Raw genomic sequence first — 25,705 nt, 5'->3', positions numbered from 1 at the left:
GGCACTTCCACATTTGCAGCACTTCGCCGAACTGGATGCATTGTCCATTAATATTAACAGTCAATGGGACCAACAGAGGTGTTGTCACTTATTTTCCAGATATTTCCAGCAGCTATGTGAAAGCAAAAAATGTATAGTTTTGACATTTTGGGAAATTCACTCATTTGCTTACTTGCGAGAGCAAGAGCTGTCATTTTGCTACAAAATTGAACAGTCACACAGGGAGAAATCCATCATGGAAGAGGCAGAGGGAGCGATTTCTACACTCACAGTAGCAAAAAATAGAGTGCAGTGCTTAAGCTTCTGTGCTGAATAACACCAGGAATGTATTGAGCATCAAAGGTTGAACATGTAAGAGTGTGAGACAAGATATGAGGGAGATTTTCCTGTTACTGCAGCTCTTTTGCTCAACATCTACATGAAGATTTCACATTTATTGTCTGTTGAGATTTAAAGGATTTGAGCAACAATTGAGTTACTGATTGGGTAGAACATGCTAGAAAAGTGCTGGAAGCACTACCAATGCTTGTTAAACACATTAATAGCTGAGAGCATCAATGTAACGAACATGAACTTTAACACAGTTTGCAGCTAATAGTGTAATAATCCTGTAAACATACTCATTTCAGTAGTTTAAACATTTGGCAGAATATTTCTTTCTCTTTCAACGTGGATTAAATGCTAAATTAAAGCTCCACATGAACTGTCACAACAGAACAGATGCAGATGGAAGATGGTGTTAACGCTTTACATTCTAAATATGGAACACTTATTGTGTTCACGGGAAAAAAGTCATTATATTAATGGTAGACATCCTGTATTACATTGACCCATCGCCCCATGATTTCTCCCTAGGTAGCTTTAAAATGAGAAAACCTTTTTCTTTCCTTTCATATTGTATTTCACATGAACTGTATCAGCGTGTTTGGATGCTTCAATGACACTTTATCACACCGCCTTTTTCATTTTTTAAGCATGTCCCTGTAATCAAATGCAGGATTATTGCACTGTAAACTGTTAACTTTGTTGCTAATAGTTTTTTTTTACATGAACAGTAGTGACATGCACGGAAGGAGATTTCTACAACGGCTAAATATTTATCATTGTAAAACTGTAAAACTTTTTCTAGTGTGTGTGTGTGTGTGTGTGCGTCTGGTGCATGGAAGGCCTGCTGTGTTGTGAATTCGATCTCTCTGAAACACTGAGCTGCCGGTGAACAGTTTGTGTGACTCTTTTTACTGGAACTATTTATTTCTCATAACCATCGAAAGTAAATTTAATCTGTTTCATAAACAGTCTGTACAGCGGTCGTTCTTTGAGTTGTGAAAGAGTGTGTATTACCAACTAAAATGAATATAGTAATTCTGAAAAGTAATTCACTTTATTCCAAAAAAAACTAAAATATCTCTCAACAAAACACAAGCAAATTACTGAGAATATATTTCCATTAATTTCTTTATAAAAAAATAACCAGGAGCCATTTTACAAAATAAAAGCTTTTGTGCAATTTTGACCTGGAATGTCTATTAAACCTGGTTTAAAGCTTAATACATAATACATTTACACAAATGTATCTTACAATATTAAAGGCACAGCTGGTACAAGGCTAAGAAGTACAGTGCATTTAAAAAAAATAAAAAATAAAGCATGAAACTATACAGATAAGTTCACAGCGTCAAGTCAAAGCAACACAGAAGACCAAATGACTTCCACAGCGTTTTAGCGCACTGGCTAGCAGGTGCTCTGCTAGGAGTCAGTGAGGGATTCATCTCATGGCAACACTGAAACAATTCAGATCTTGATATACAAATGTATGTTATATATAATGTAAAAATTGATCATGAGACACCATGTCAATCGTCGTACTTTTTTTTTTTTAAACATTCCTAAAAAGGTTGATAAATGAGACACAGCTGTTGGTTGACTGTTGTAACACCCAAAATTGTTCACATTGAAGATTTGGTCAATTTAAAGGAAGGCTCAGCACAGGGGGGAAAAAATCCAATCACCCACTACTTAATATCTTTCATGGCTTTAGCGTTTAATCATCCAGTTATGGTCCCATTTTATGTCCAAATTTAAAGGAACAATTTGACATTTTTGGAATTAGGCTTTCTTGCTGAGTGTAAGATTTACATCACTATTTATTTTTGTCAGTTATATATGTAATTACAGCCAGCAGCTGGTTAGCTTAGCATAAAGACTTGAAACAGCCAGTCTGGCTCTGCCCGAGGTTATCAAAGTCCGCCTTACCTCAGCTCACAAATAAAGAAATTATTGTTGGTGTTTGTTTTAGCTGTGTAAAAATGGTTTTACAGAGGTTTTGTGCCAAACTATTTCTCCTGGGTTCTACCTTCAGTCCCCTATAAAACTACAAATTGTCGTTTTTTTAATTTTCATAAGGTTGATGTGTTAATTAGTAAGCTGCTAGCTAGTAGTCGCCTTTGGACAGAGTAAGGTTTCTGTGCTTCCAGTCTTTATGCTAAGCTAACCGTCTCCTGGATATAGCTTCATATTGACCCTACAATCATGAGAGAGAGGGGTATCGATTTTCTCGTCTAACGCTAACTCTTAGTAGGAAAGCAAAGGACTGTATTTCCTTTAACTGTACAGTAGCATGGTGAACATGTATTTACTTAAATGAGCTGTACTTGAGCATCTGTCATTCTCGACTTCTTATTTTATAATTCCTGACAAGGATTTCTCCAGATCTCCGTTGTTTGAGTCAGTGGTGTGGATATTGACAGAGCAGAGGCGAAAAATAGCGCTAACATTCATGAAATTGTAACTGGTCTGTATCACTGAATTTTGAACCAAGTCGAATGAGATGAGATATAAAATGAGATAAGAAATGTGATGAGGTCTGACCTCCAGTCAATTTCTTTGCATGATGATGAAGAAACAAATGTAAAGGGACATGAGCAGTTGAACTGTAGTAAACACACAAAGAAATGTTTAACACAATTACTCTTCTCAGATAGCAAAGCTTCAGAGTAAAGCTCCTGTTTCTTCATTTGTAAATGTAAAGAAACAGGTTTCAGATCAAAGTGTAATTGGACTCAGAGGAAGTCTGACTCCTGTGTGGTTCATTGTTAAAGTCTAAAGCTGACTGGCTCGGTACTGATCTGTGCTGATCCAGCCCAGCTCGGCCCGGTTTGGCCTAGTTTGCTCTTGAAGCTCGGGGATCAGGACTTGTGGGAGCTTGGGGAGAGCAGCAGAGGAGAGGGAGCGTCCATGCTGGGGAAAGGCACAGGGATGACTCCATTCAGCAGTGAGGGGAACTGAAAGGGAAAAGGTCAAATTAGTAGTAGAAAACAGAAAATATTTATTTTTAGCTGAACTGATAAGATTACGTTACTTTTTCAGCCACATGATATGTAAGACAATGCGAGGAACTGCCTGATTTTGCATTTGAACAGAACACTTTGGCACGCAAGACAAAAACCGAAGGGGCGATGGAGCTGACTGGTAAGATATTGTATGTGATTATAGAATTGTTCAAATTACTCTAACGGCATAAGCTAATTTTGTAGAAAAATTAGATAACTGGGACAGGTTTTGATACCACTATTAAAGTCAGAAATGTTTAAATCCTACACATAGGCGCTTTAAAGAGAATGAATAGGCTTAAATGGCTTAAGTCACTGATTAAAACTATACGGTTGTTTAAAACAGAGTATATTATTCATCATTAATAGAAGATCGATATATAGTAATCCCACTACCAATATTAAACTAATGATGTCACATCCATAATGCTAACAGTAATAAGGTTGGTCAATGCTTTCACAAAATGATTTGCGCAATAGAGTGCTGCAGGAATGAATCATAAAACCCGGAAATTAGTTAGTTTTTTTGCACTTCCGGTTCCCTCGTCTCAAAGTCAATGTTTTTGGTTAGATGCATGAAATAAGGTCTGTGGTTAACACAAGCTTAATAGATTTCAGTGGTTTGTGCTACGACATAAAACACTTGAGTAAATACCCCACTCGTGAATTTTGAGGCGTTTATGCCTCTTAAAAAAAGGCAGTTGCTTAAAAGTGGCTAAATTAAACTACAGTTGTTGGGGACATTAAACGGCATCACACTGAACACGTGAAATCAGTTGGAAGCCAGTGGTGGTGACGAAGTCATGAGCCCATGGTACAGTTCGTTTATGGCCTAACATTAGCTCTTTACTCTGGGCAATTGCATTAATGCTTCAAAAAGCATTACAAATGGTGTTTATTTGTGAAGATTACCTTGCTAAACAAAACGTGTAAGTATATTAAACTTTTGTTTGCCACAGAGCTTATTTTCTGCAATAATCCAATGGAAAATTCCCATTGGCATTTTGTCGAGAGAACTAAGGCGATGCTAACTTCTAGGTTGGTCTGTAAATACTTGTCATCCCTGCAGCACTCATAAGATTAGGAAAATAAATGTTCCGTCTGAGCTGTTTAAATGTTGTGTGAAACCTGTGTGACATCAAATTAATTCGCTATTTTCTACAGCGCGACTGTGACTTTTACAGCGCAAGTCTCAGCTGCTCTATCTTACTATACAACGTGGGGACCTAGTTGTGCACCAACATTGTGGGGACCAAGCCCTGTTGTAAGGACTAATCGCCAGTCATTAGATGCTTATTTTGGAGTTGTGTAAGTGTGTTTGTTTCAGAGATTTGAGATTGGTGGGAGGGGCTCCTGACCAACCAACCCTCTCCCACTCCCCCTAGCCAACAGGAAGTTGCCCCCTCTTCTTGTCCACACCAGAACGGAAACATCTGTGGCTTATTTTGAAACCCTGGAACACGGTGAATCATGCATACACTAACACACACACAACTGTGGAGGTAAATCAGCAGTGTGAAATGACTGTAATGATTCTGTAGTTATGAGGGAGGGATCTGCTGTAAATAGGGACAGGCAGATAGAGATTGTGTATCCATCACAACCAGTGTGTGTTTTCTCTGAAAGGCTGAGCAAATTAATGTCTGTTTTTTGCTTTTTATACTGGACTAAAACATTTCAAGCTTATTTTAGAACACATTTCTATGTAATAATCCATAAAAAAACAATGTTTACAGCATTAGAGGCAAAGTTGGAATTGGTGTAGTCTTACTAAGTAGTATTACTTGTGTGTGGGAATACATTATATGTGTATGATTTTTGCATTCCAATACTTAAGAAAACCAAGTAAGGGGTTAGGGTAAACTGACTGAGTTACACAGCAACATTTATTTTTAACATTAGCCACCATTAGCTACTGGTCATACCAAAACTCCTGAGTGAATGAACTTGAGCAAGTGTGTTTATTGCTTGTGAGTTCTCCTTTTCATTTGTAAGAGGAAAAATTTATTTCATTTCTCATACATTTTACATGGTCTTGCTTTAAATCAGGGTAAGGGCTGAGGTTCGGTTGGTTTAGGGTGGGGATGACTTTATGTTATTGGAGCAAAGTTTACAAAAACAAGAGTATGCTTCAAACAAAGTGCTTGTTAGACTGTTGTCTAAACCCATTTTTAACCTTAGGATTTAGGGGGCCTCTGTCTGACAATCTTTGTAACTTGACAATCCAACAATCATGCTATACTATACAAAGCGATTGGCCAACATGCATTCACTGAGTTCCTCACATATAGTACCAAATGTGTATGTGTGTGTGTTACCTGAAAGAGGGGGGCATGGCTCTGCAGTTGTGCAGGGCTAAGGGGTCCCACTGGACTCAGGTTGGACCAGAAATGGATATTGGAGAGTAGAGGACTGGGAGTGAGCAGCAGACCAGACGGAGTCTAAATGAACAAAACCCAAAATGAAATGTGGAATAAATACACCACGATGGAAAAGTTAGAGTTTACTCTGGCAATACGTTCCAAGAGACTTGTTCAGAAGTCTGTGGTGGAGTTGTCATGTCACTGGACTCAAAGCCAAGTCTGCCCTCTAGTGAACTCACATCTCCCAGACAGACAGGTCAGGAAGCTCCAGTCATAAAGAATTCATGACATCTATTTTCTTCTGTCTCTTTATATTTAACTAAGGCCAGTTTGGTTTTCATGCAAACATAAGACTCTGTTCTATCACAACACATCACAAAAGTTCAGGAACAGCAGTTTCTTCCAGTGTGTTTGTGTGAACATTCTCACTGCAAAGCGAAGTGTAACCACTGAGTTTACTGTTTTATCAGATTTTTTTTTTCTTATAGTGATGCTTTATATAATCCTGTATGCCTATTTCTGTAAATAGTCAGTAAAATCTTTGAAAAGGTGTCCTGTTGGCCGAGGGATTTAAGGCGTCGACCATGACCATTCTTGCATGTCATTGCCCATCTCTTTCTCCCCTCATCGGCTTTCTAACAAAGGCATAAAATGAGCCAAAAAAATTATTTGAAAATCAGTTTTTCATGGCAGGAAGCTGTCTCAAACTCTTCCTGCGAAAAGATACAGGGCTGTGCTTTGGCTATATGTTATTGCAAGTCAATTTTTCAGTCCAGTCATTTCTGTACCTCAAATTTCCTTTGTTTGACCACTCTATCTCTTGCTGATCTAAAACAGGCATATGAGGCCTTTTGATGTTCAGTTCCACTAAGCTACTTTCTCAGGACCAGCTTATGGTGTGCTTTTGTGTTTTGATGGTGTTTTTTGCTGATTTACCAGCCAGATCAAGCTCACAGATTGACTTGCAAGATACAAGTTTACCACCAATGACCAAGAACCACCATAAACTGATTTCTGGTGGACAACAGGGACAGAACCACATCTGTCCAGGGTAAAGTGAATTAGGTGGCTGTGGATACTTAACCAACAGCTCAGGTGTTCCTTGCAAACACTCAATCATACAAACATGTTCAGTGATGAATCAACGGTTTATCATAGGACTATTATTTTCCATCAATTGTGTACTGTACACTTGGCTGACTATCAGTGCTGCAGTCTGGATAAAAGCGCCAGCTGAAAGCCTGAATGTAGTCAGACTGTGCTGGTTTGGTCAGTGTGTTGTTGCCAGTGAATCAGGAGCTTCAGGAACATATGGGTTCACTTATGAACCTCCTCCCTCCCTAGCCTCCTCCCCTCTTTCCGCTCACCTCTTTCCATCTCCTCCCTGTCTACTAGTTTAACTTTCTTCATCCCCAAAACCCATCGTCTTTTTCTCTTTCCTCATCTTTTCTCACCTGTGTATACAGAAGGACTGTGTGTGAGTGCAATGTTGTTTAATCGTGTGTAATGTGTCATTTTGTACCTGTGTGGTGAGGAAGGCAGCGGTCAGGGAGCCTGAAGGCAGCGCCGGGCTGTTGAGAGCTCTGGAGACGAGGTCACTTCCTGTCAGGAGGAGAGAGGAAGCGGAGATTTCCAAGCCTTTGGGTTTTCTGCTTTTTAAAGGCACGCTATTGGCCAATCTCCTCCTCTCTGGCATTGCCGTGCCCTGTGACCTTTCTCTTTCCCTCTGACCCGATGACAGGTTCAGAGGCTGAGCGCTCTGCTCTAACGCATTAGTCTCTGTGCTCTGGCTCCGCCCCCTCCATCGTGTGTGGGCGGGGCTTTGTGGCGGGGAGGAGGAGCAGGAGGAAGAGCGGGCCTGCCGAGGAGACGATTTGGAGGAATCGGAGGTGTCGGCCGAGGATGGGGGTGGGGTGGAGGGTAGTGAGGAGTGGCCGTGGTTGGTTACGAATCGGATGACAGAGGAGCTGTCGCCGTGGTGATCGGATCTGGGCTCCGTCTTGATCGGCCGATGCGGTTCTAAGGAGTGCTGCAGGGCGCTGGCAGTGAAGGAGGAGTACAGGCCGGAGTGAAGGTATTGGTTTCTCCCACCCCCATCCTCGTCTTCAGCCTCAGGCTCTGACGTCGCACCCGCACTTTCCTCACTGCTGCGGCCTGACTCCACCACCGCAGGGTCCATCATCAGAATCTCAGGGGACGACACAAACTTGTAGACGAACTTCTGGCCGATCACCTTCTTAATGATGTTCTGCAGACGAAACAATGTGTTAAATTACGTTAAACCCATTTATTGATGTGACTCAATTGGGTTTCATGGCCCTAAGAGCGTAAAACATCATCAAACCACTAAGACGGTCAATAGTCTCGAAATGTATTTGTTGCGTACTTTGTCGTAGTAGTAGCGCAGAGCTCTGCTCAGCTTGTCATAGTTCATGTTGGTCTTGTTCTTGCGCAGCCCCCACAGCTTGGCCACTTCTTCTGACTTGAGTAGCTTGAACTCGCCGTCGTTGGACGTCCAGCAGATGAGATGTTTGTGGCTTTTGTCGAGTAGCAGCTGCAGCAGGAACTGCCAGAGTGTGATGGAACTCTCCATGACGGGATGACCCAGAGACACAGGCGATCTGCAGTGAAGAATCAAGACTTAATGAAATCGATTCAACACACAAGTATTGCTTTGCACTACCAAGAAGTCATTAAGAGATACATGTTTTGCCAACAAGATGGATTGCTGTACAGCACACATCAGGAAGAGGGCCATGTTTTTCCAGAGGAAACTGAGCTGAAGAGCTTTCGACTGAAAGCTTATGGTGGAAGATAAATGTTGATGCCAGATTGTGAATAAAATGCCAATATTCACCCTGTCTTTGACCAGATCCAAAAATAAATCCTGAATATCTGGCTGTACACTGTGCTCATTACAGCATTGTTGTCAAAAACAGCCGCTGTAAACTGAAATGAGCTGCTGTAAACTGATTTGATGAGAGTGGAGAGACTCATCTAAAACAATAAAGTTGCCGGCCGTAAAAACAAAAAACAAAAAACAATCAGCTAAAAGACGCTAAACCGCTCTGTTGGCTGAGGAAAACTGCAGTTAGGCAATAATTATCTGCAGATTTCTCAATATGAGCAAACCTTTAACATTCCACATCTTCTTAGATCCATTGTTTGTTATTCTAAAAATATGAATTAGTGCAGCTTTAAACGTATAGCTCAGGAAATCAAGTCACTGGAAAGAGGAAGAAAAAAGGTCATATATAGAAATACAACGGCATAAGTCATCCACTGCCTTTAAATGGTCTTAAATTGAAATAATGTCACACATTCTTGGACTGTTCAGAGAATCAGACACAACAGAAGACATAAAAAGAAGGAACGACGAAAGAAAAAAAGAAAGAACGAAAGAAAGAAAGGAGGGTAGGTGGGCAGGGAGGAGAAGGAATTGTCAACATCAACACAAATGATGCAATCCTTCCTCTGATGCAAACTCCACTAAAAGCCATAAGCATAACGGAGCTCTGTCCACCACCACCACCCCTCCTCCTCTCTGACTGGGAATTCCCTTTCTCAAACACTGAACCCACAAACAGACAACAACACAAACATGTAAACAACACCAAAGGCTCTACTGGAAAGCCAACTTTGCTGTGAATTTCTGAACGCTGTGGTTCGTCGACAAAATATGCAACCTATATCTCGCACATATAGACTCGTGCTTTTTTCTCTAATGGACTCATAGACTTTTTTTTTTACCGCCTTCCAAAGCAGGACGGCGGCAGTAGTGAATACAAAAGTGAGCGAAGCCGCCATTGATGCTCAGGGTTACATTTGTCCATGACCATGTGCCCTTACTTCATCTCCTTTAGCACATTTAAATGTTGGAAAGAGCAGGTTCTGTGCACCGATGAGAAATGACAAATTAAAAATAATGGTTTTTTTCTTTTAATTTCCTTTAACCCATCTGTACACAATTGAATTACTTGATTGAATATGCCTTGAACTCGCCTTTACTTCCAAAAATGTGGTTTCTTAAGGACGGGGACACTTTTAAGTTTAAACTGTTTTCTTAATGAGTAAAAAAAAAAAAGTTTGCCTAATAATCACGAGGCTTTTTGGTTTGAAGCCCTCATTACACGTTTAAAAATCTAATATGGTTCACTGTTATTTTACCTGTGTATGTGTGTGTGTGTGTGTGTGTGTGTGTGTGTGTGTGTGTGTATGTGTATGTGTATGTGTATGTGTGTGTGTGTGTGTGTGTGTGTGGCTGTGAAAAGAGAGAGAGGGCCAGACGTTGGTTGGCTTTTGGATGTATCCATGGTGATAAAGCAGGATGTGGTCAGTGACCTTCTGCCAAGACAAGCCCGCGTCTAACGGACGTGTTTACCTGAAAACCACTGACTGTCTGTGAGCGTCTGCCTGTCTGTTCCTCTGTCTGCTTCGCTTTCTCTCTCTCAACTCAATTCATTTACAAGGTGCTTCATTAGCAGGAAACACTAAACTACTTACTGCCCAAAGACAAGCAACAAATATGTCATTAGAACCTGATTCAATTTGCAGCCATGACAATAACACAGTAGAGACTTTGCAGCTGCATCAGAAAATCCCCATGGAAACCACATCTTCCTCAGTAGTGGAGAAACACTGGAGCCGAGGACCTCGAACATTGCCGACAGAATTGATGGTTACTACGTTAATAATCAACCGCTAATTCAATATGAAAATACAGTATGCATCGCTCTTTCTTTCTAACAGGAAACCACCCAGCCGAGAGGGGAAAGCGTATGTGGTGCAAACAATGACCCATCGGCATGAACACGCAGAAACGCATATCCTCACTTCCTTTTTCCTGCATGGGTGTGTGTGTTAAGTGATAGAGGAACTGTAGTGCTGTCTGTCTGTCTGTCTAAACAAGAACTTCCTGTCATTCAGCTTCAGGGGCGTCTTCCCGGAGAAAGGCCTTTCATGCTAGGAAGTTCTGTCACTGGGAACCACCAGGAAAAAACACACACACACACACACACACACACACACACACACACACACACACACACACACACACACACACACACACACACACACACACCTATGCTTCCTTATTTGTATAAATATCTTATTGTTAACACCTAGCGGATGCAGAAGTTGTCGTTTTAAGAGAAACATCTCAACACACACACACACACACACACACACACACACACACAACATATGGAGAATGTGTCTATGCCCTTATGTCAGACTCGGTTTGATGTTTCACGCTTCACAAATCTGGACTGGAGAGAAACTAAACAGGAGGAAATGTTTATTTATGGAATTTCAGAATAAAAGCAGTCCGGTATTGGCCCACAGTATTAGAGCTTAGAGTTTGACTGTCAATAAACTCTCTCTCTCTCTCTCTCTCTCTCTCTCTCTCTCTCTCTCTCTCTCTCTCTCTCTGTAAGTGTAAGTTAAAAACTTGTACATGACCCATACATGAACAGTATCCTTCCTCCAATGTGAATCTATCAGATATACCATCCAGTGTACTTTGGACACTCAAGATTTTCCGTTCAACAGAAACAAACCAAATCAAAAAGCTGCACATGATTCTCCATCCATTTTCTGGGCTAGTTATTTTTTTATTTTTTGAAGTGTGTGTGTTTGTGTGTATGGGGAGGGAAATGGGTTCTGTTGGAACTCAAATGGTTCTTTGTTTTGCACCAGTGACTCATTTTCAAGATGTTGTCTGCTGCCAGCTTCAATCCGGAAGCGCATGGCAATTAGTCTGCGAGGTCCAGACGAACCAGAAAGTCTACAACTAGATTTTTAAAGGAGCCACGGTTGATTTTTCCACAGCGGCCGGAACACTAACCTCTTTTCTTTCTGTTTCTTTTTTTTTATGGAACCAAACCTATTTGGGTCAACTTTACGCATGTGCCAAAGCGGAGAACGCATATGGCTTTAACACCTTTTTACGCACAGCTTCAAAGCTTATTACGCACAGGTTTATGACTTTAAACGCGGCTTCAATGTGGTTTTCGAGTTGACAGTGAATATCTGAACTTGATGAGGTTTCAGCGAATACACCAACAGCTATTAGAAGTCCTCTTCTGTCTCTCTGTTACGCACGCACAACGTGCACAAAAGTCTAGAAAGTTGTAAGAAGGAAACTTAAACGTGTACGTACCCTGCTGTGGACGGCCGCTGCTCCTCTACCCGTCTGCCTGTGTGTGAGATGTGTGTGTATTTGTGTCTTATAGCGGTGTGTGTGTGTTGTGTAGGGGCTCCATGCTCCTGCTGCTGTCTGAAAGCGGATCCGCAGCTTTTCTCTCTCCTGCCTCAGAGCAGGAAGTCGGAACGCGAAGACGGAGAACCCGGCGCACTTCCTTTGGCGCAGTATTCCCGTCTGTGTAAACACACACACACACACACACACACACACACACACACACACACACACACACACACACACACACACACACACTGTCTCTCTCTCTCTCTCTCTCTCTCTCTCTCTCTTTCTCCCTTTCCATTAAACACACACCCTCCTTCAAACCACTCTCTCCCACGCACAAACACACACCTAAGCTACGCGCAAAACACACAAACTCTCCCTTTTGACCGCATCTTTCACCACTCCTCTCTCTCACGCACGCACACTCACACATACACACACACACACACACACACACACACACACACACACACACACACACACACACACACACGAAGTCAAGTTCGGGACTTTCGGTAACTTAAAATTGTTGCCCAACCGTTGATTTCACTGCAGTGAATCAGTATCTGAAGGGGTGTGTACGTATCTCCTCTGGCAACCTATAGCCTATATTAAATTATCTGAATACAATTGTATACAGTATATTATTTGCCTTCTGCATAGACCAAATATGGTCTATGTTTGAGACAATTAACCAAAACAATAGTATACATGTAGACCACTGCATGCTCTGCCTAAAAATCCCATTTCTGACTTCATATGAGAGGGCAAAAATTAAATGTCACCTGTGACAAACAGTGGAATTATGGGTTACTAGACAAAACTTGACATATACATTATTTGGGTGTATTAGGCTACTATTTTACTGTTAAAGAGAAAAATATTAATATGAAATAACACAGGAGTCTCCCCACAGTTTTGGATGGTGTGTAACATAACATGACATGTCAGACAGATCTGTATCAACCATTTCTGCACTATGGACTATCCTGTTTATCTTGTGACTATTAATAATGTGGATTCAAAGGTCATGTCAACATCTGATGTGTTGATATTTTACAATTGTCAGGAAAACATAGCATCTTAAAATGGGTACTCAATATAGTATTTGACTTTCATAAAGTTAGGGGACTGACAAGAGATAGATTAAAAATATAATGGTCTATGCAGCAGAGTTACCCCAACTTTGAGTCCTCTCAAGCACCATCTAATATCCCTCTTTTGTAATGCCTTGCTCAGTAAATGTCCTCGTATCCAGTTTGTAACACCGCCTGTCTAAATTTGTATTCCCCTAGCCCAAGCCGAGATAACTCTTTTGACATCATCAGCGTTATTTATTAGAATCAGCAAATAGTTGTCTCTCTTTTCCAGTTATTTATTCAGCAAACTCATCTGTAATTCCCTTACAAAGTCAACATTAAATTCCAATCAAAACCAGAGAGAAAAGGCATAGTGTGAAGAAAAGCAACTCAACAGTGGCAACAGCGTTGGAATAACGCAATAAAAGGGAGACATTTACACTCAATCCAAAAAGGAGTAGGTATGTTAAGAGTAGGAACAAAGCAAGTAACAATAAGCAGGCTGACTATTGGACACATCAACCTAAACAGCCCACATCACATTATAGCATCCAAGTGGCTTTTGTGATCATTGTGAGGTACCAGATATATGCAGGAAATATGTATCAGAGAGAGAGAGGACATGTTGGAAGAAATTAAATGATTAGGGCTAACAGGAGCAAAAGTAAAGAACATAGGCTACTGGAGTGTGGTGAAAGAGGACAAGGCAGCAGATGCTTGGTCAGCTTCCTAATGACAACAGGACTGATGAGGAAAATCTGACATACTGGACACTGTATGAGTTAACTAATTCCAGAAGATGGCAGTAGTGCAACATTAAAGATACAATCTGCCTTTAAATCCCAAGGAAGAAGAAGAAGAAGCACTTCCCTTACATTCGTTAGAATTTTGATACCCGGTAAACGAGGCAGAGTGAGACGTCCTGCCTTGTTTCCACCTCTCTGGTTGAACTTCCTGATGCCTCCTTCGCCCCGCCCTCGTCTTTGAAACGACAACAGCGCCAAACTTCAGGGTCCCAAACGGGAAAATGACTACAGGTGCCAAGGAGCCGCAATGGAGAAAGGTTCATTCCGCCACGGGAGTGATACCGCGGTCCAGACACGGACACCGAGCAGTTGCCATACGGGAGCTAATTGTTGTGTTCGGCGGTGGAAATGAAGGGATAGCGGAGGACCTTCATGTTTACAACACTGGTAAGCTAACGTTAGCTGGACGGCTAATGTTTTTAGCATGCACAGGAGTCAAACAGACCCAAACCAGCCCTTTGCATTAGCTAATTTCGGTATTATAGGGTTTGTTATTGTAAACTAGCCACTAGTATCCCCCCCCGAAATCGACTCGGTTGTTCCGTCAATTATTGACGAGCAAATCAAAAACACGTAACGTTAGCTAATTTACTAGTAGTGGGAGCGTCATGTCATTTGTTTGGTCAGCGTAGCGAAAACAACCGACATTGAATGGAAAAGGTGTGACAAAGCAATACACTTAAATGTAGCTTTATCTAAGTTAACATTATGCAATCATTGTAATGTTAGCAGAACTTAAAACAGGCAGATAGATAGATAGATAGATAGATAGATAGATAGATAGATAGATAGATACTTTATTGATCCCCAAGGGGAAATTCAAGGTCCCAGTAGCTTAAAGACATCACACACAACATACACATACATCAGAAACAGGATGATAAAATAAGAAACCCACATGAATAATATGGACAAGAAAAAATAAATAATGTATAAGCATGAGATGAAAATTGAGTAATATTATTGTGTGCGAAGGTGGATAGTCATGTTGATGATGATAGGCATCATTACCATTATGGTTGTCATCATTAATTATGATATTTACCTTAAGGTGGCAATTGCAATGTATATAAGCACTGACCCTAAATGGGTATATGTAGGTATGTATGTAGGTCTGTGTGTATGTATGTAGGTATGTAGATGTAGGCATGTTTTGATTTGCTTTTTTTTTTTTTTTTTTTTTCTTTCCGTATAATTTCTTTTATCTTTTTCGTCTTGTCGATTTTATTCCCTTGAAAATGCGTTTGTTATTTTAAAAATGTGACAGGGGGGGGGGCTTATATAAGCTGAAGCTTCCGACCCTACCCTTTGGTTACGACCAATAAATTCATTCATTCATTCATGAGACGCTTGCGGTGACAGGGCAGGGACTGACCCTGTGATTTAGTATGCATGGTAAGGTGCTCTATGAGAGTCTGTGTCATGGTGGTAGTGCAAATAAGTCCAATAGTGCAAGGATACAGTCTAGAGACAGCATTAAATATTGACAATATAAGAGAATAATGTAGACATAGTAATATAAAAACTATAGCAGTGCAAGGATAAAGTTTAAAAAAGACAGAATTAAATATGGGCATTATAAGGGAATAAAGTAGACAGTATAGACACAAATCAGTCAATATTAGAGTTGAATATTAGTTTGAAGTGAGAACAATGGGTTACAGCCATTGTTCAAGTATTAAGTTAGACCTCAGTCCAGGCTGGGGGAAGGAGGGAGGGAGGGGTTGTGCATATGGGTTAATATAACCAGTAAACAGTGTATACAATATAAGCAGTTAACAGTGGGCCAGTGGACAGTCAGTACATAACTATTGTTATAGGAGGTAGTGGAAGTGGTGGAGAGGGAGGAGAGGCAGACAGACTATGTAGAGAAGTCTCTCTCTCCTCTCCCCTTTTGTGAAGCATTGTAGAGTTGTATGGCCCTGGGGACAAATGACTTTCTCAGTCTGTCAGTTGTGCATGGCAGTGTGCGTAGTCTTGAGCTGATCATGCTCTTCTGCTTTGTGATAGTGCTGTGGAGTGGATGCCAGTCATTGTCCAAAATGTTGAGCAGTTTGTTCAGGGTTCTTTTATCTAATATTGAAGTGATGCACTCCAGTTCCACCCATTTTGGGTGTGAAGTGATTGCTGTACTGTATAAATGATGCGTTATGGAGGGCATTTTGCAATAAAGACCATTACATTGTAATGCTTTTTGTAATGAAGGTCCTGTTGAGGTGGTGTTTGAGGTAATATTTATTAGGGCTGCACGATATGAGGAAAATATCTAATTGCCATTATTTTGACTGAAATTGCGATGTGATTCACGATATTGGAGGGAATGATAATTTTTTTATCATTTTTATTTTCATTGAAAAATATTAAAATGATTATAGTGTGATTTTTGCGAGGATTTGTAGGATTTGTCCAAACAAAGATTTTTTTCTTTAGTCTGTAGGATACGATTTGTAGGCCGGGGACGTCTCTGCAGCAACACAATACATAATTTGGAATGGTTTGACACATGTTTTGCCTTTTAACAAATATTGCGCTTTGGATATTGCACTAGTCCACATTGCGATTTCATTGCATATTGCAATGCGATTAATTGTGCAGCCATAATATTTGGGGTGGCAGTAGCTCAGTCAGTAGGGGGTTGGGTTGGGAACCGGAGGGTTGCTGGTTCAAGTCCCCATACGGACCAAAGTAGTAGTAGTAGTAGTAGTAGTAGTAGTAGTGGTGGTGGACTGGTAGTTGGAGAGGTGCCAGTTCACTTCCTGGGCACTGCCAAGATGCTCTTGAGCAAGGCACCGAACCCCCAACTGCTCGGGGCACCTTTCCATGGGCAGCCCCCTCACTCTGACATCTCTCCATTAGTGCATGTGTGTGTAATTCAGGCCTGTGTGTAATAACAACAGAGTGAAAACATTGTAATTTCCCCTTGAATGATTAATAAAGTATACATTATTATTATTAATGTTTTGTTTTTATTTATCCATCTACAAAAATAGCTCTTTTTGTTTCCAAACAGGGTGCATGACATGTCTAAAAGGCAGCATTCACCAGGATGTTTTGTCTAATACAAAGAAATCTGCCCATTGTTCCAGTCTCAAGGCAGTGGTTTCTGCCTGCGGTGAGGGGTGACATCCCACCCGGCTGTGCTTCCCATGGCTTCGTCTGCGAAGGCACTCGAATACTGGTCTTTGGTGGCATGGTTGAGTTCGGGAAATACACCAACAGCCTTTATGAACTTCAGGTAATGCCGTCACAGTTCTTCAGATGTGATTCTGACCCTGGTGCTGTAGTGAAGAAAAATTCTCACATCTTCTCTTCGGTTCCGTGTGGCTCAGGCTAGTCGCTGGCTGTGGAAGAAGCTGAAGCCCAGAGCACCCAGGAATGGCTTGCCTCCATGCCCTCGGATTGGACACAGCTTCACTCTTGTGGGTAACAAGTGCTACCTGTTTGGAGGCCTAGCCAATGATAGTGAAGACCCCAACGGCAACGTACCAAGGTACTGTGCAAATACACACAAGAACCATAACATTTGTGGAGTTTGTTTTAAGAACGTGCTCTGGTTTATTGACATTTCATTAAACCAATCACAATCGTCTTGGGCGGCGCTATGCGCCGGACAGAGCAACGGTGTAACATGAGCACTTAGGGAGGCAAGCTGTGGAATTAAAATGGATGTCGAGTGTGTGATAAGAATTTTACTCAAAAAAAGATCAGTATAATTTGATTGTTGGTTCTAGCTCAGAGGATGTTTCCCAAATCGACCGGAGGGACATCTGGCCGAAAACGAGGGACATCCGGCAGAACCTCCGGCAGCATCGGAACAATCCCGTAAATGAAACGTTGTCGATATAGACTAATGACAATGAAAAGCAGCAAATCCTCTTCTGTGAGAAACTAGAACCAGAGAATGTGTGGCATTTTACATTTACTTGCAAATTGATTTAAAAATAGTTGCAGTTTATTTTATTTTCATCGATTAATCTTTTCGCCTCTAGTTTAAAGTATAACTTTTACATTGGTGTTTAAATTCAGAGTGGGCTTCTAGTGACTTCATCATGTTGCTAGTGCAAGTCCACAATCATATTAGCTAACCGGCGTGGAGACTATACAGTTTGATATATATAACCTTTATCTAAGAGATGGTTGCAGAAATGAGTTTGACTTTTTACCATCTTAGATACATGTGTGACTTCTATGAGCTGGAGCTGCAGTCGTCATCGGGGGCAAGAGGCTGGAGCATCCCAGAGACGAAGGGTGGTGGTCCCTCAGCACGGGAGTCCCACACCTCGGTTGCCTACGCTGGCCTCGGCTCCCCGAAGATCTACATCTTTGGAGGGATGCAAGGATGCCGGCTAGACGACCTATGGCAGCTTGACCTTGGTAGGACTTTTTTTTTTTTGATAGATAATAAAGTCTGCAATTTTCAGAAAGTGAACATTTAAACTTTTTGCATCCTTTAGTTACTACTGTACCTTGAATAAAATACAAAACTTTGCAAAACAAAGCTATTACATTACTATTAACATTATTCTTTTCCTTTCTTCAGACACAATGGTTTGGTCAACGCCTGAAACCAGAGGTTTCACGCCACTTTCCAGAAGCCTTCACTCTGCCAGTGTCATTGGAAACAAGTAATGGATCCATCATTATCAGTGTCATATCTCTGTTAAAGCAGATGTGTAGTTTGTATTGCATCACATTAATATATAATATATATATAAATACCTGAAAGAAGTAGAGAACCTGACCCGCTAGTGTCAGGCCAAGAACCTACTCGTGAATGTCAGCAGGACTAAAAAGATGATAGTGGACTTTGCGAAGAGAGAGGGTGAACAGCGTCAAGTACCTTGGTGTCCGCATCACTTCATTGAGGGTCTGACCTCGGCTCTGCATACTGACTCAGTGGTGAGAAAGGCAAGGCAGAGACTGCTTCACCTCAGGCGCCTGAGGAAAATCCAGGTATCCCTCTAAAATACTGAGCAGTTTCTATTCTTGCATCGTCGAGAGCATCCTGACGGGGAACATCACTGCCCGGTACGGAAACGGCAGAGAGTGTTTTTTGTTGGGCTGAACCTATAACAGGCGGCCATTGCCTAAAGGATATTTACACCAGGCGCTACAAGAAAAAGGAAGAAAATCAATAAAGATCAAAACCACCAGGGTAACAGCCTTTTCACCCTGTTGAAGAAAGAGGTACTGGATACACCAGGCCAGCACTGAGAGGCTCAGAAGGAGCTTCTACCCTCAGACCATTAGGATCCTCCACCCCGAACCCCCCATATGCATATATATGTGTTATTATTGTTGTTATTACTACTTCTACTGATATTAATATTATTACTGTTTTTAATGTTTTGTTTTTTTTATCAAAACAACTAAAAGTGCTAATATTGTGCTTTTTGGCTTTTTCCCTTTCCTTTATTGTGTTATATATCTTTTTTGTGCATGTAATAGGTTTACAAAGTGAAAAAGCCCAAAGTCCATCCCAAAGGGACTTACCATCTCCAACAGAAAACACTGTTCACAAACTGCTCCAAACAGCTCTATTATAGTCCAGCCTTTACTTCAGAGACAAACGTGGTCACTTTGTAACACACGTTATAATGCTCGCCTAGCTGCTAGCGTGGCACACCCTCATACTCTGCAACTGACTAGCTAGCAGTACTTACTGCACACATGCGACTCCCAACAAAGATGGAACAGAAGTGTGATGCCTCACTCTGTAGCTAAAACAGAGAGCTCAACACACAGGGTGAAAAGAGGAGCTGCAGCAATGTGCAGTAAAAAAAAAAAAAAAAAAATGTATGTGACACCTTAACTGGCTTGCCTTTGACAAAGTCCTGTGTGTCCCTCTGTCTGCAGGATGTATGTTTTTGGTGGCTGGATTCCTGTACCAGAGTCAGACGAACACAATGCTTTAGGAACTGAATGGATCTGCAGTGACTCCCTAACTGTGCTCAACTTAGGTCAGTACATTTTCTCTAAAAATATCAGAGTTTTCACACAGGGTGAATCCCTAGAGAGCATCTTTATTGGTTCAGTTTTGGCAAAATGTGTTTGTTTTTTTTTTTAACACCAGATTTGTCAACACGACTGCTGCGCTTTAGTGGAAAATAAAAGTTGCGGTGCATCTTGTTTATTTATTCAGCCCATAGGCTTTTTTTTTTACATTGTTAAGAGGCCAGCAAGTTCATTGCTGCCCTGTTTTTCTGTCACAGACACTATGAGCTGGCAGAACCTGGGGCCAGAGCAGCAGGGCAATTTCGAGTCCCAGCTGCAGATCCATGGACCCCAGAGCGAGGATCAGTACGCCTGTAGGCCCAGAGCCAGGGCCGGCCACTGTGCTGCCACTGTCGGGTCCAGGCTTTACATTTGGAGCGGCCGTGACGGGTTCCGTAAGAGCTGGAACTACCAGGTCTGCTGCAAGGACCTCTGGTACCTGGAGACAGGTGAAAACTGAGACTGAGCTCAGCTGTTTAGAGAGGCTTTAAGTGATTTTTTTGCTTGACTTTGGTGAAATTTTGACAGAACATGTTTTGTCAGTGCTGAAAAAAAAGAAGCAAATACAGTTCTTCAATATAATATTCTGTATTCTGTCCTCAGATCGACCAGCCGCCCCAGAGGCAGTGTTACTCATTAAATCCACAGTCAGCATGCTTCATGTGGCGTGGCGCCCCCTGGCAGCAGCAGACTGCTACATCCTTCAGATCCAGCCTGCACCTCCACCAGCCAAACCAGTCGGTCCAACTGTAACGGGTGGACTGGACGGGAAGGGTACAGACACTGCAGGTATGGACAGTGCACGTATCCTCAGAGAGAAGAGGCTCAGGACACAGCAAGAAATCATGGAATGAGAGCTGGGCAATATGGAGTAAATCAAATATCACAATATGTTTGACCAAATACCTCGATATTGATATTGCGGCGATATTGTAGTGTTGACCATTGGTGCTTTCACAAAATATTTACACAATGAGATTTTTGACAAGTAATCGTCAGTAATGTGGATACAATGACTAAGTGGGTAAAGACAAATAATAGAACAGCTAGAACAGTCTGGAAAGTTCAGAAAATGACATCACTTTCAATAAAAACTTGAATTTAAAAAAAGAGAAGAAAATGACATCAATATGTAAGACAACACTTGTGTCATATTACGATATCCAAAATTTAAGATGATATCTAGTCTCATATATCGATGTCGATATAAGTCTATATCCACCACTTCCACTTCCGGGATTGCCCCGGTGCCGTCGGAAATTCCGCCGTATATCCTTTTTTTCGACCAGATATCCGTCACCGAACGCTTCCTTTGTGTTGGCATTCTAAACTCCAGTGGATTTCTGAGGGCTATGGTTAACTGCTCCTCAGACAGCTAGCTAGACTATCTGTCCAATCTGAGTTTTCTGTTGCACGACTAAAACAACTTTTGAACGTACACATGTTCCACCAAAACAAGTTCCTTCCCGCTTAGCGCCGGCCATGACGATTTTGATTGGTTTAAAGAAATGCCAATAAACCAGAGCACGTTTTTTTTCCCATCCCGGAATGCTGTGTGGACTAGCCAGACCCTCCTCCGCAGCGCTCTGGAGGAAGGTCTGGCAAAGCTAGACTAATATCGATAGAATATATTGCCAAGCCCTACATGGAATAGTTGAAAGAAAATAGAGGTTACTAAACACAGCAATCTTACCGCCTGAAAAATACATTAACGGAAAAGAGACAGAGAATCTGTAGCACGTTTATCAGGGTGAGGGACTTTATAAAGATATGTTTGGCACTACAGTGAAATTTCGCTTAACTCTCCTTCTCAGGTGTCCAGTCTCTTCAACCTCCAACTGGAGGAACCACTAATAAAGAAGCGAAAGCATCAGCTCAGGTAGATGTGACTTAAACACGCTTAAATCTGTCAACAAAGATGATTATATGTAATAAAACACTCCTGTTTTAGTATGAAATTGTATATCTAATCTACCAGCAGACCAACCTGAGAGACGAGGCATTCACGCTGAGCATGTTTAGAGTGGCTTCATCAGACACTGCTGCACTTTCTGTCCTTAGATTTAGATGTAGAGTCTCTACTTTATGACCTCACCTCTTAGAACATTTTAGTTACATACACTTTAGGCATTTAGCAGATACTCCAATCTAGAATGGAAAGAAAACCTGCCAATACAATAAAGAAGAGCACTGGTATAAAATAACTTCCATCCAAAGTTAGAAACACCATCCAAAGAAAGAAAACCCAGAGTTCAATTTTAAAGCAGGCCCAGACCGTTTTATGCACTGCTCCCTATTTAGAACACATACGTCTTGTACTTTACTTTCTCTCATAATTTCAGGATGCTTCAGCACAGCAGGAAACTACAGCGAAACTGTTCAGTGGCTCAGCAGAGACCAAAGCACAAGGAGGGAGGAGTGCTGGGAGGGAGACCGAGAAGGACTCTGACACAAAACGCTGCAGTAAGCCTCGTTGTCAAGTGATTCAAAGCTGGATGATTTTTGTGCTTCCGCGAATGTAATTGTTCGGGACAATAAAAGATGCAGTAGGTATGTTAAAGCAAGTAAAGCTGCGTCGATAAATGTATTGTCTCAGTTGTTGCCCTTGCTCTATTTCCCACACAGCAGAGAGGGAAACAAGACACAGCAAGCTTTTACGGTTTAGTCTGAACTGCTCTCGTTGATCTACAGGCCTTTTGCGCTCTCTACCTGTGTGTTGGTTGTAGGTGCTGGACAGGAGACAGCAGCAGCAGAGGTCGGCAGCTCAGCTCAGCGCCAGCCAGGTAATGATGACGCTCAAATGTCAGTGATGAACAGGACTGCAGAACGTTGTGAAGTGAGATTCACTGTTGGCTTTCCTTTGCTTTTTACAGAAGAACAACCTGTTTCAGCTGACAAGAAAACCGATTTCTACACCCCTACACATCAGGTCAGATCCACTTCTGAACAGTAATTATTAGTTCCCACTGTGCTCGGTCTAAACTAAGACTATAAACCCTCACCTCCAGCAGAATCCAGATGAAGCCGTGTGGTTTGACGTTGGTGTGTTCAAAGCGCTCTTCTCTGAGGTCAGCCACTACTTTCTACCTGCTGACGGTGAACAGGCGACTGCAGCCATCAGCAGCCGGCCGTCACACACTAAAGAGGTAAAAACTACTTCTGGACAGTTTTCATCATTGATAATACGTAGTGGATATTGATTGGGGCTCCATGAAGATGCCATTTATTCCTGTCTTCTCACCCACACATTCTCTGTCAATACTTTGCTTCCCCATTAGCCCTTCCTCCAGAGGAATCTTGACTACCAAAGCAGAGAGAAGCAGGAGCTGGCTCCAGGTCAGACCTACAGGTTCAGAGTTGCAGGCATCAACTACTTTGGCCAGGGAGACTTCAGCCCAGTCAGCGAGTTCAAGACATGCCAACCTGGTTTCCCTGGAGCGCCATCTGCTGTCAAAATTACCAAGGTGATATATCAAGGAGCTGTTGATAAATTAAAGCACACTAGAGAACTTTTCCCGGTGCGCCTACAGGTTGTCTCATTGGAACTACAGCTCGCGCTACCCGAGATAGCCAGACCTATCTCCACAGCGCCGTAGAGTAAGGTCTGGCTACACCACAGATACATTTTAGGATAGGAGAAACACTCTGGGTTGTTGGCATTTCTTTAAACCAATCACAATCGTCTTTTGCACCCTGCAAAAGAAAACGCCACATTAAATATTAAATGAAGTTAACTGTTCACACAATAGAGTAACGTGATCTATTTAAATTAGCTGGATACATGGTTACATGTAATTTGCTCTTACCAGTGTATTGCTGTGTGTACTTCATTTATAGCTTTCCCGTCAAACGGTCAATAATTAACGGTAAATGCCGTAAACATATTCTTTGTAAATCTTTACAATCATTCACCGAAAGAACCAAGCTGGCCTGGCTTTTTTGCACGATCCAGATTTTCTTCACAACGTTCCATTTTCAGTGTGTAGCTCGCTAGCTCGATGTTGGTTGTTGTTTCCTGAAGCGAAGGGATTAAGAACGAGCTGCTGTATTCGACACATTCCCCCCTAATACTCCTTTTCTGCACAGGCCAACGATTCGGTCAACATTACGTGGGAGGCTCCCCCCTCTCCATCGGGCCGGATCCTCGAGTATTCCATGTACATGGCGGTGAAAAAGAGTCGCTCCGCCAGCTCGGAGCGTCCAGGTCAGATGTCCTTCATCAGGATCTACCGCGGCACCAAGACGTCCTGCTCGGTCAGCTCCACCCACCTGGATAACGCCCAGATCGACTGCTCGGCCTCCAATCGGCCAGCTGTCGTCTTCCGCATCGCTGCTAAGAATGAGCAGGGCTACGGTCCAGCCACGCAGATCCGCTGGATTCAAGGTGGAGGAGCTTAAGTGTTTTCAGTCTCTGCTCATTTTTCACGTTATATATTTTTGTGGACAGATGCCAACTTGATTTAACCTCCTGTTTTAGATCCTAGTAAATTGCGAACGTCTGCATCCAAAGCTGACAGCAATGCTGAGGCTGACCAGGATGCTGCTGACAGGTAACCAGTGTAGTGACGTAATGATTTCTTGTTCTTTCCACTTTTTAGGTTGGAACTTTTTTAATGAGTTGTCTCTTGCTTTTCCTTTTTGACTTGCAGCTCCAGCTGAAAATGTTTGGACCAATGGCACCGTGTTTTGGAAAGACAGTATGTGCTCTCAGGAAGGTGGCAATGTACGCCAATCAGATGTAAATTTCCGAGATATTTTTGTTAATTTATTTTTTTTATGTAATTAATTATTCCCTTGTAAATAGATTTTCATAGGAAGCTTCACCACTTGGCTACTTTAGTTAAACAAATGTTTTGTTAAGTAATAAGTAATAGGATGTAGACTAAACTACAAGTATGAGTATGAAGGTTGGAGGTGCCTTAGAGTTTATTGCAACATCCACTGATGCTGCTTTATACAGTATGTTGTGGTTTTGCATAAAACTTTTTTTTTTTTTTACCGTGGACCACTTTTACGATCCTATTGACACAGTGAGGTTATAAAATGCCAGTTATCTTTACAGTAGAAATGTTATTGTCATATAATCCGATCATTTACTATGATTCAGGTTTGGTTTAAGATCTTTGTTAATGTGTTTTCTCACTGTACACACAACCATGTTAACTACAAACATTTTCACTCTCCGTTACATTTCTGCATCACAGTTGTTGTTTTATGATTCTTTTATTATCACTACCACCAAATTGTTCACAGATTGTTTACAAGTTAGAGTTTTCTCTTTTTAAATATCTGTCATCAAAAAAAAATCAATCCAAATCAAAAAAATTGACGCTGACTGCAACCAAAGAGCAGAGCACTACTAATGTTTCTGATATGAATTAAAGGTATCAAAAATGCCCCAGATTTTACAGGAAGAGATGTGCGTGTTAACACTATTATTGTCACTGGTTTGACCCGCTCACCATTTAGTGGGCAAGAAGTGTGATTATTATCTTCCCTATCTTCCTCCATCATGTCTGGACTCTGGATTATTACAGGTCTTTTTAACCAGTGTGGTGAAGGAACATATGGAAAGATTGTTATCAAGACCAAGTGCTGCATCTCTTCATGGACTTAATAAAAAAGGATTCCGTGGCTGAAGAAGATTTGGTCAGGATAGACATACAGAGTATTGTTTAGATTAAACATTATGCATTTGATCAAGCTGCCGACTCATTATTTCCCTTGAAGAACAATTAAGTTAAGAGTCAATCCCTGTGTCTTGCATTTTATTGTTCCAAGAGCAAATTCACTCATGTACATTCACAGATTATCATTTTAGATGCATTGTGTGTAATGCAGCTGCATTTGTTCTCATTGGGGACATGTACAATTGTAAACCAAGACCTGTAGAACAATATGGCTTGCATTCAGCTTTTGTAAAAGC

General features: G+C 41.5%; 2 protein-coding genes and 1 long non-coding RNA gene across 6 annotated transcripts; 1 reads left to right on the top strand and 2 right to left on the bottom strand.

Annotated features, from left to right (window-relative positions):
- Window positions 1–1,144: 1,144 nt before the first annotated feature.
- LOC116054621 lies at window positions 1,145–19,311 on the bottom strand. Its single transcript, XR_004106110.2, has 3 exons — window positions 19,298–19,311; window positions 16,581–16,586; window positions 1,145–2,568 (listed from the first exon to the last, which is right to left on the bottom strand). It is a non-coding gene; the product is annotated as an uncharacterized LOC116054621 (long non-coding RNA).
- On the bottom strand, window positions 1,967–12,084 carry elk3 (ETS transcription factor ELK3). Its single transcript, XM_031306258.2, has 5 exons — window positions 11,853–12,084; window positions 8,079–8,313; window positions 7,215–7,940; window positions 5,648–5,770; window positions 1,967–3,281 (listed from the first exon to the last, which is right to left on the bottom strand). The coding sequence occupies exons 2-5, from the start codon at window positions 8,283–8,285 to the stop codon at window positions 3,186–3,188; spliced, it is 1,152 nt and encodes a 383-aa protein (XP_031162118.1). The 5' UTR covers window positions 8,286–8,313; window positions 11,853–12,084; the 3' UTR covers window positions 1,967–3,185.
- hcfc2 (host cell factor C2) lies at window positions 13,450–25,530 on the top strand. Of its 4 annotated transcripts, none has more exons than XM_035996170.1 (17): window positions 13,450–14,172; window positions 16,872–17,020; window positions 17,115–17,275; window positions 17,957–18,159; window positions 18,326–18,410; window positions 19,642–19,745; window positions 19,998–20,228; window positions 20,383–20,568; window positions 21,594–21,658; window positions 22,122–22,242; window positions 22,506–22,562; window positions 22,653–22,708; window positions 22,788–22,925; window positions 23,070–23,243; window positions 23,866–24,163; window positions 24,257–24,329; window positions 24,429–25,530. In XM_035996170.1, exons 1-17 carry the CDS (start codon window positions 14,007–14,009, stop codon window positions 24,436–24,438), a joined length of 2,277 nt encoding a protein of 758 aa, XP_035852063.1. In that variant the 5' UTR covers window positions 13,450–14,006; the 3' UTR covers window positions 24,439–25,530. The 4 variants fall into 4 exon arrangements, with proteins under 4 accessions (XP_035852063.1, XP_035852064.1, XP_031162110.1 ...); XM_035996171.1 differs by having other exon boundaries at window positions 13,451–14,172; window positions 22,791–22,925; XM_031306250.2 differs by having other exon boundaries at window positions 13,451–14,172; window positions 23,058–23,243.
- Window positions 25,531–25,705: the final 175 nt, after the last annotated feature.

This window comes from Sander lucioperca, chromosome 20, assembly GCF_008315115.2.
Source record: "Sander lucioperca isolate FBNREF2018 chromosome 20, SLUC_FBN_1.2, whole genome shotgun sequence".
Classification (NCBI taxonomy): Eukaryota; Metazoa; Chordata; class Actinopteri; order Perciformes; family Percidae; genus Sander; species Sander lucioperca.
Note: the sequence above shows the minus strand (reverse complement) of the source record. Positions and strands in the feature narration are given on the sequence as shown.

What these genes read in the sequence shown, in the direction of transcription:
- elk3 (XM_031306258.2), bottom strand. Translation starts at nt 8,285, where the DNA reads ATGGAGAGTTCCATCACACTCTGGCAGTTCCTGCTGCAGCTGCTACTC. An exon ending in TGCGCTACTACTACGACAAA is followed by an intron (nt 7,941 to 8,078) that starts GTACGCAACAAA and finishes TTTCGTCTGCAG; the next exon opens with AACATCATTAAGAAGGTGAT. An exon ending in GCCATGCCCCCCTCTTTCAG is followed by an intron (nt 3,282 to 5,647) that starts GTAACACACACA and finishes TTTCCCTTTCAG; the next exon opens with TTCCCCTCACTGCTGAATGG.
- hcfc2 (XM_031306250.2), top strand. Translation starts at nt 14,007, where the DNA reads ATGACTACAGGTGCCAAGGAGCCGCAATGGAGAAAGGTTCATTCCGCC. An exon ending in CCTCTGGTACCTGGAGACAG is followed by an intron (nt 20,229 to 20,382) that starts GTGAAAACTGAG and finishes TTCTGTCCTCAG; the next exon opens with ATCGACCAGCCGCCCCAGAG. An exon ending in CTGCTGTCAAAATTACCAAG is followed by an intron (nt 23,244 to 23,865) that starts GTGATATATCAA and finishes TTTTCTGCACAG; the next exon opens with GCCAACGATTCGGTCAACAT.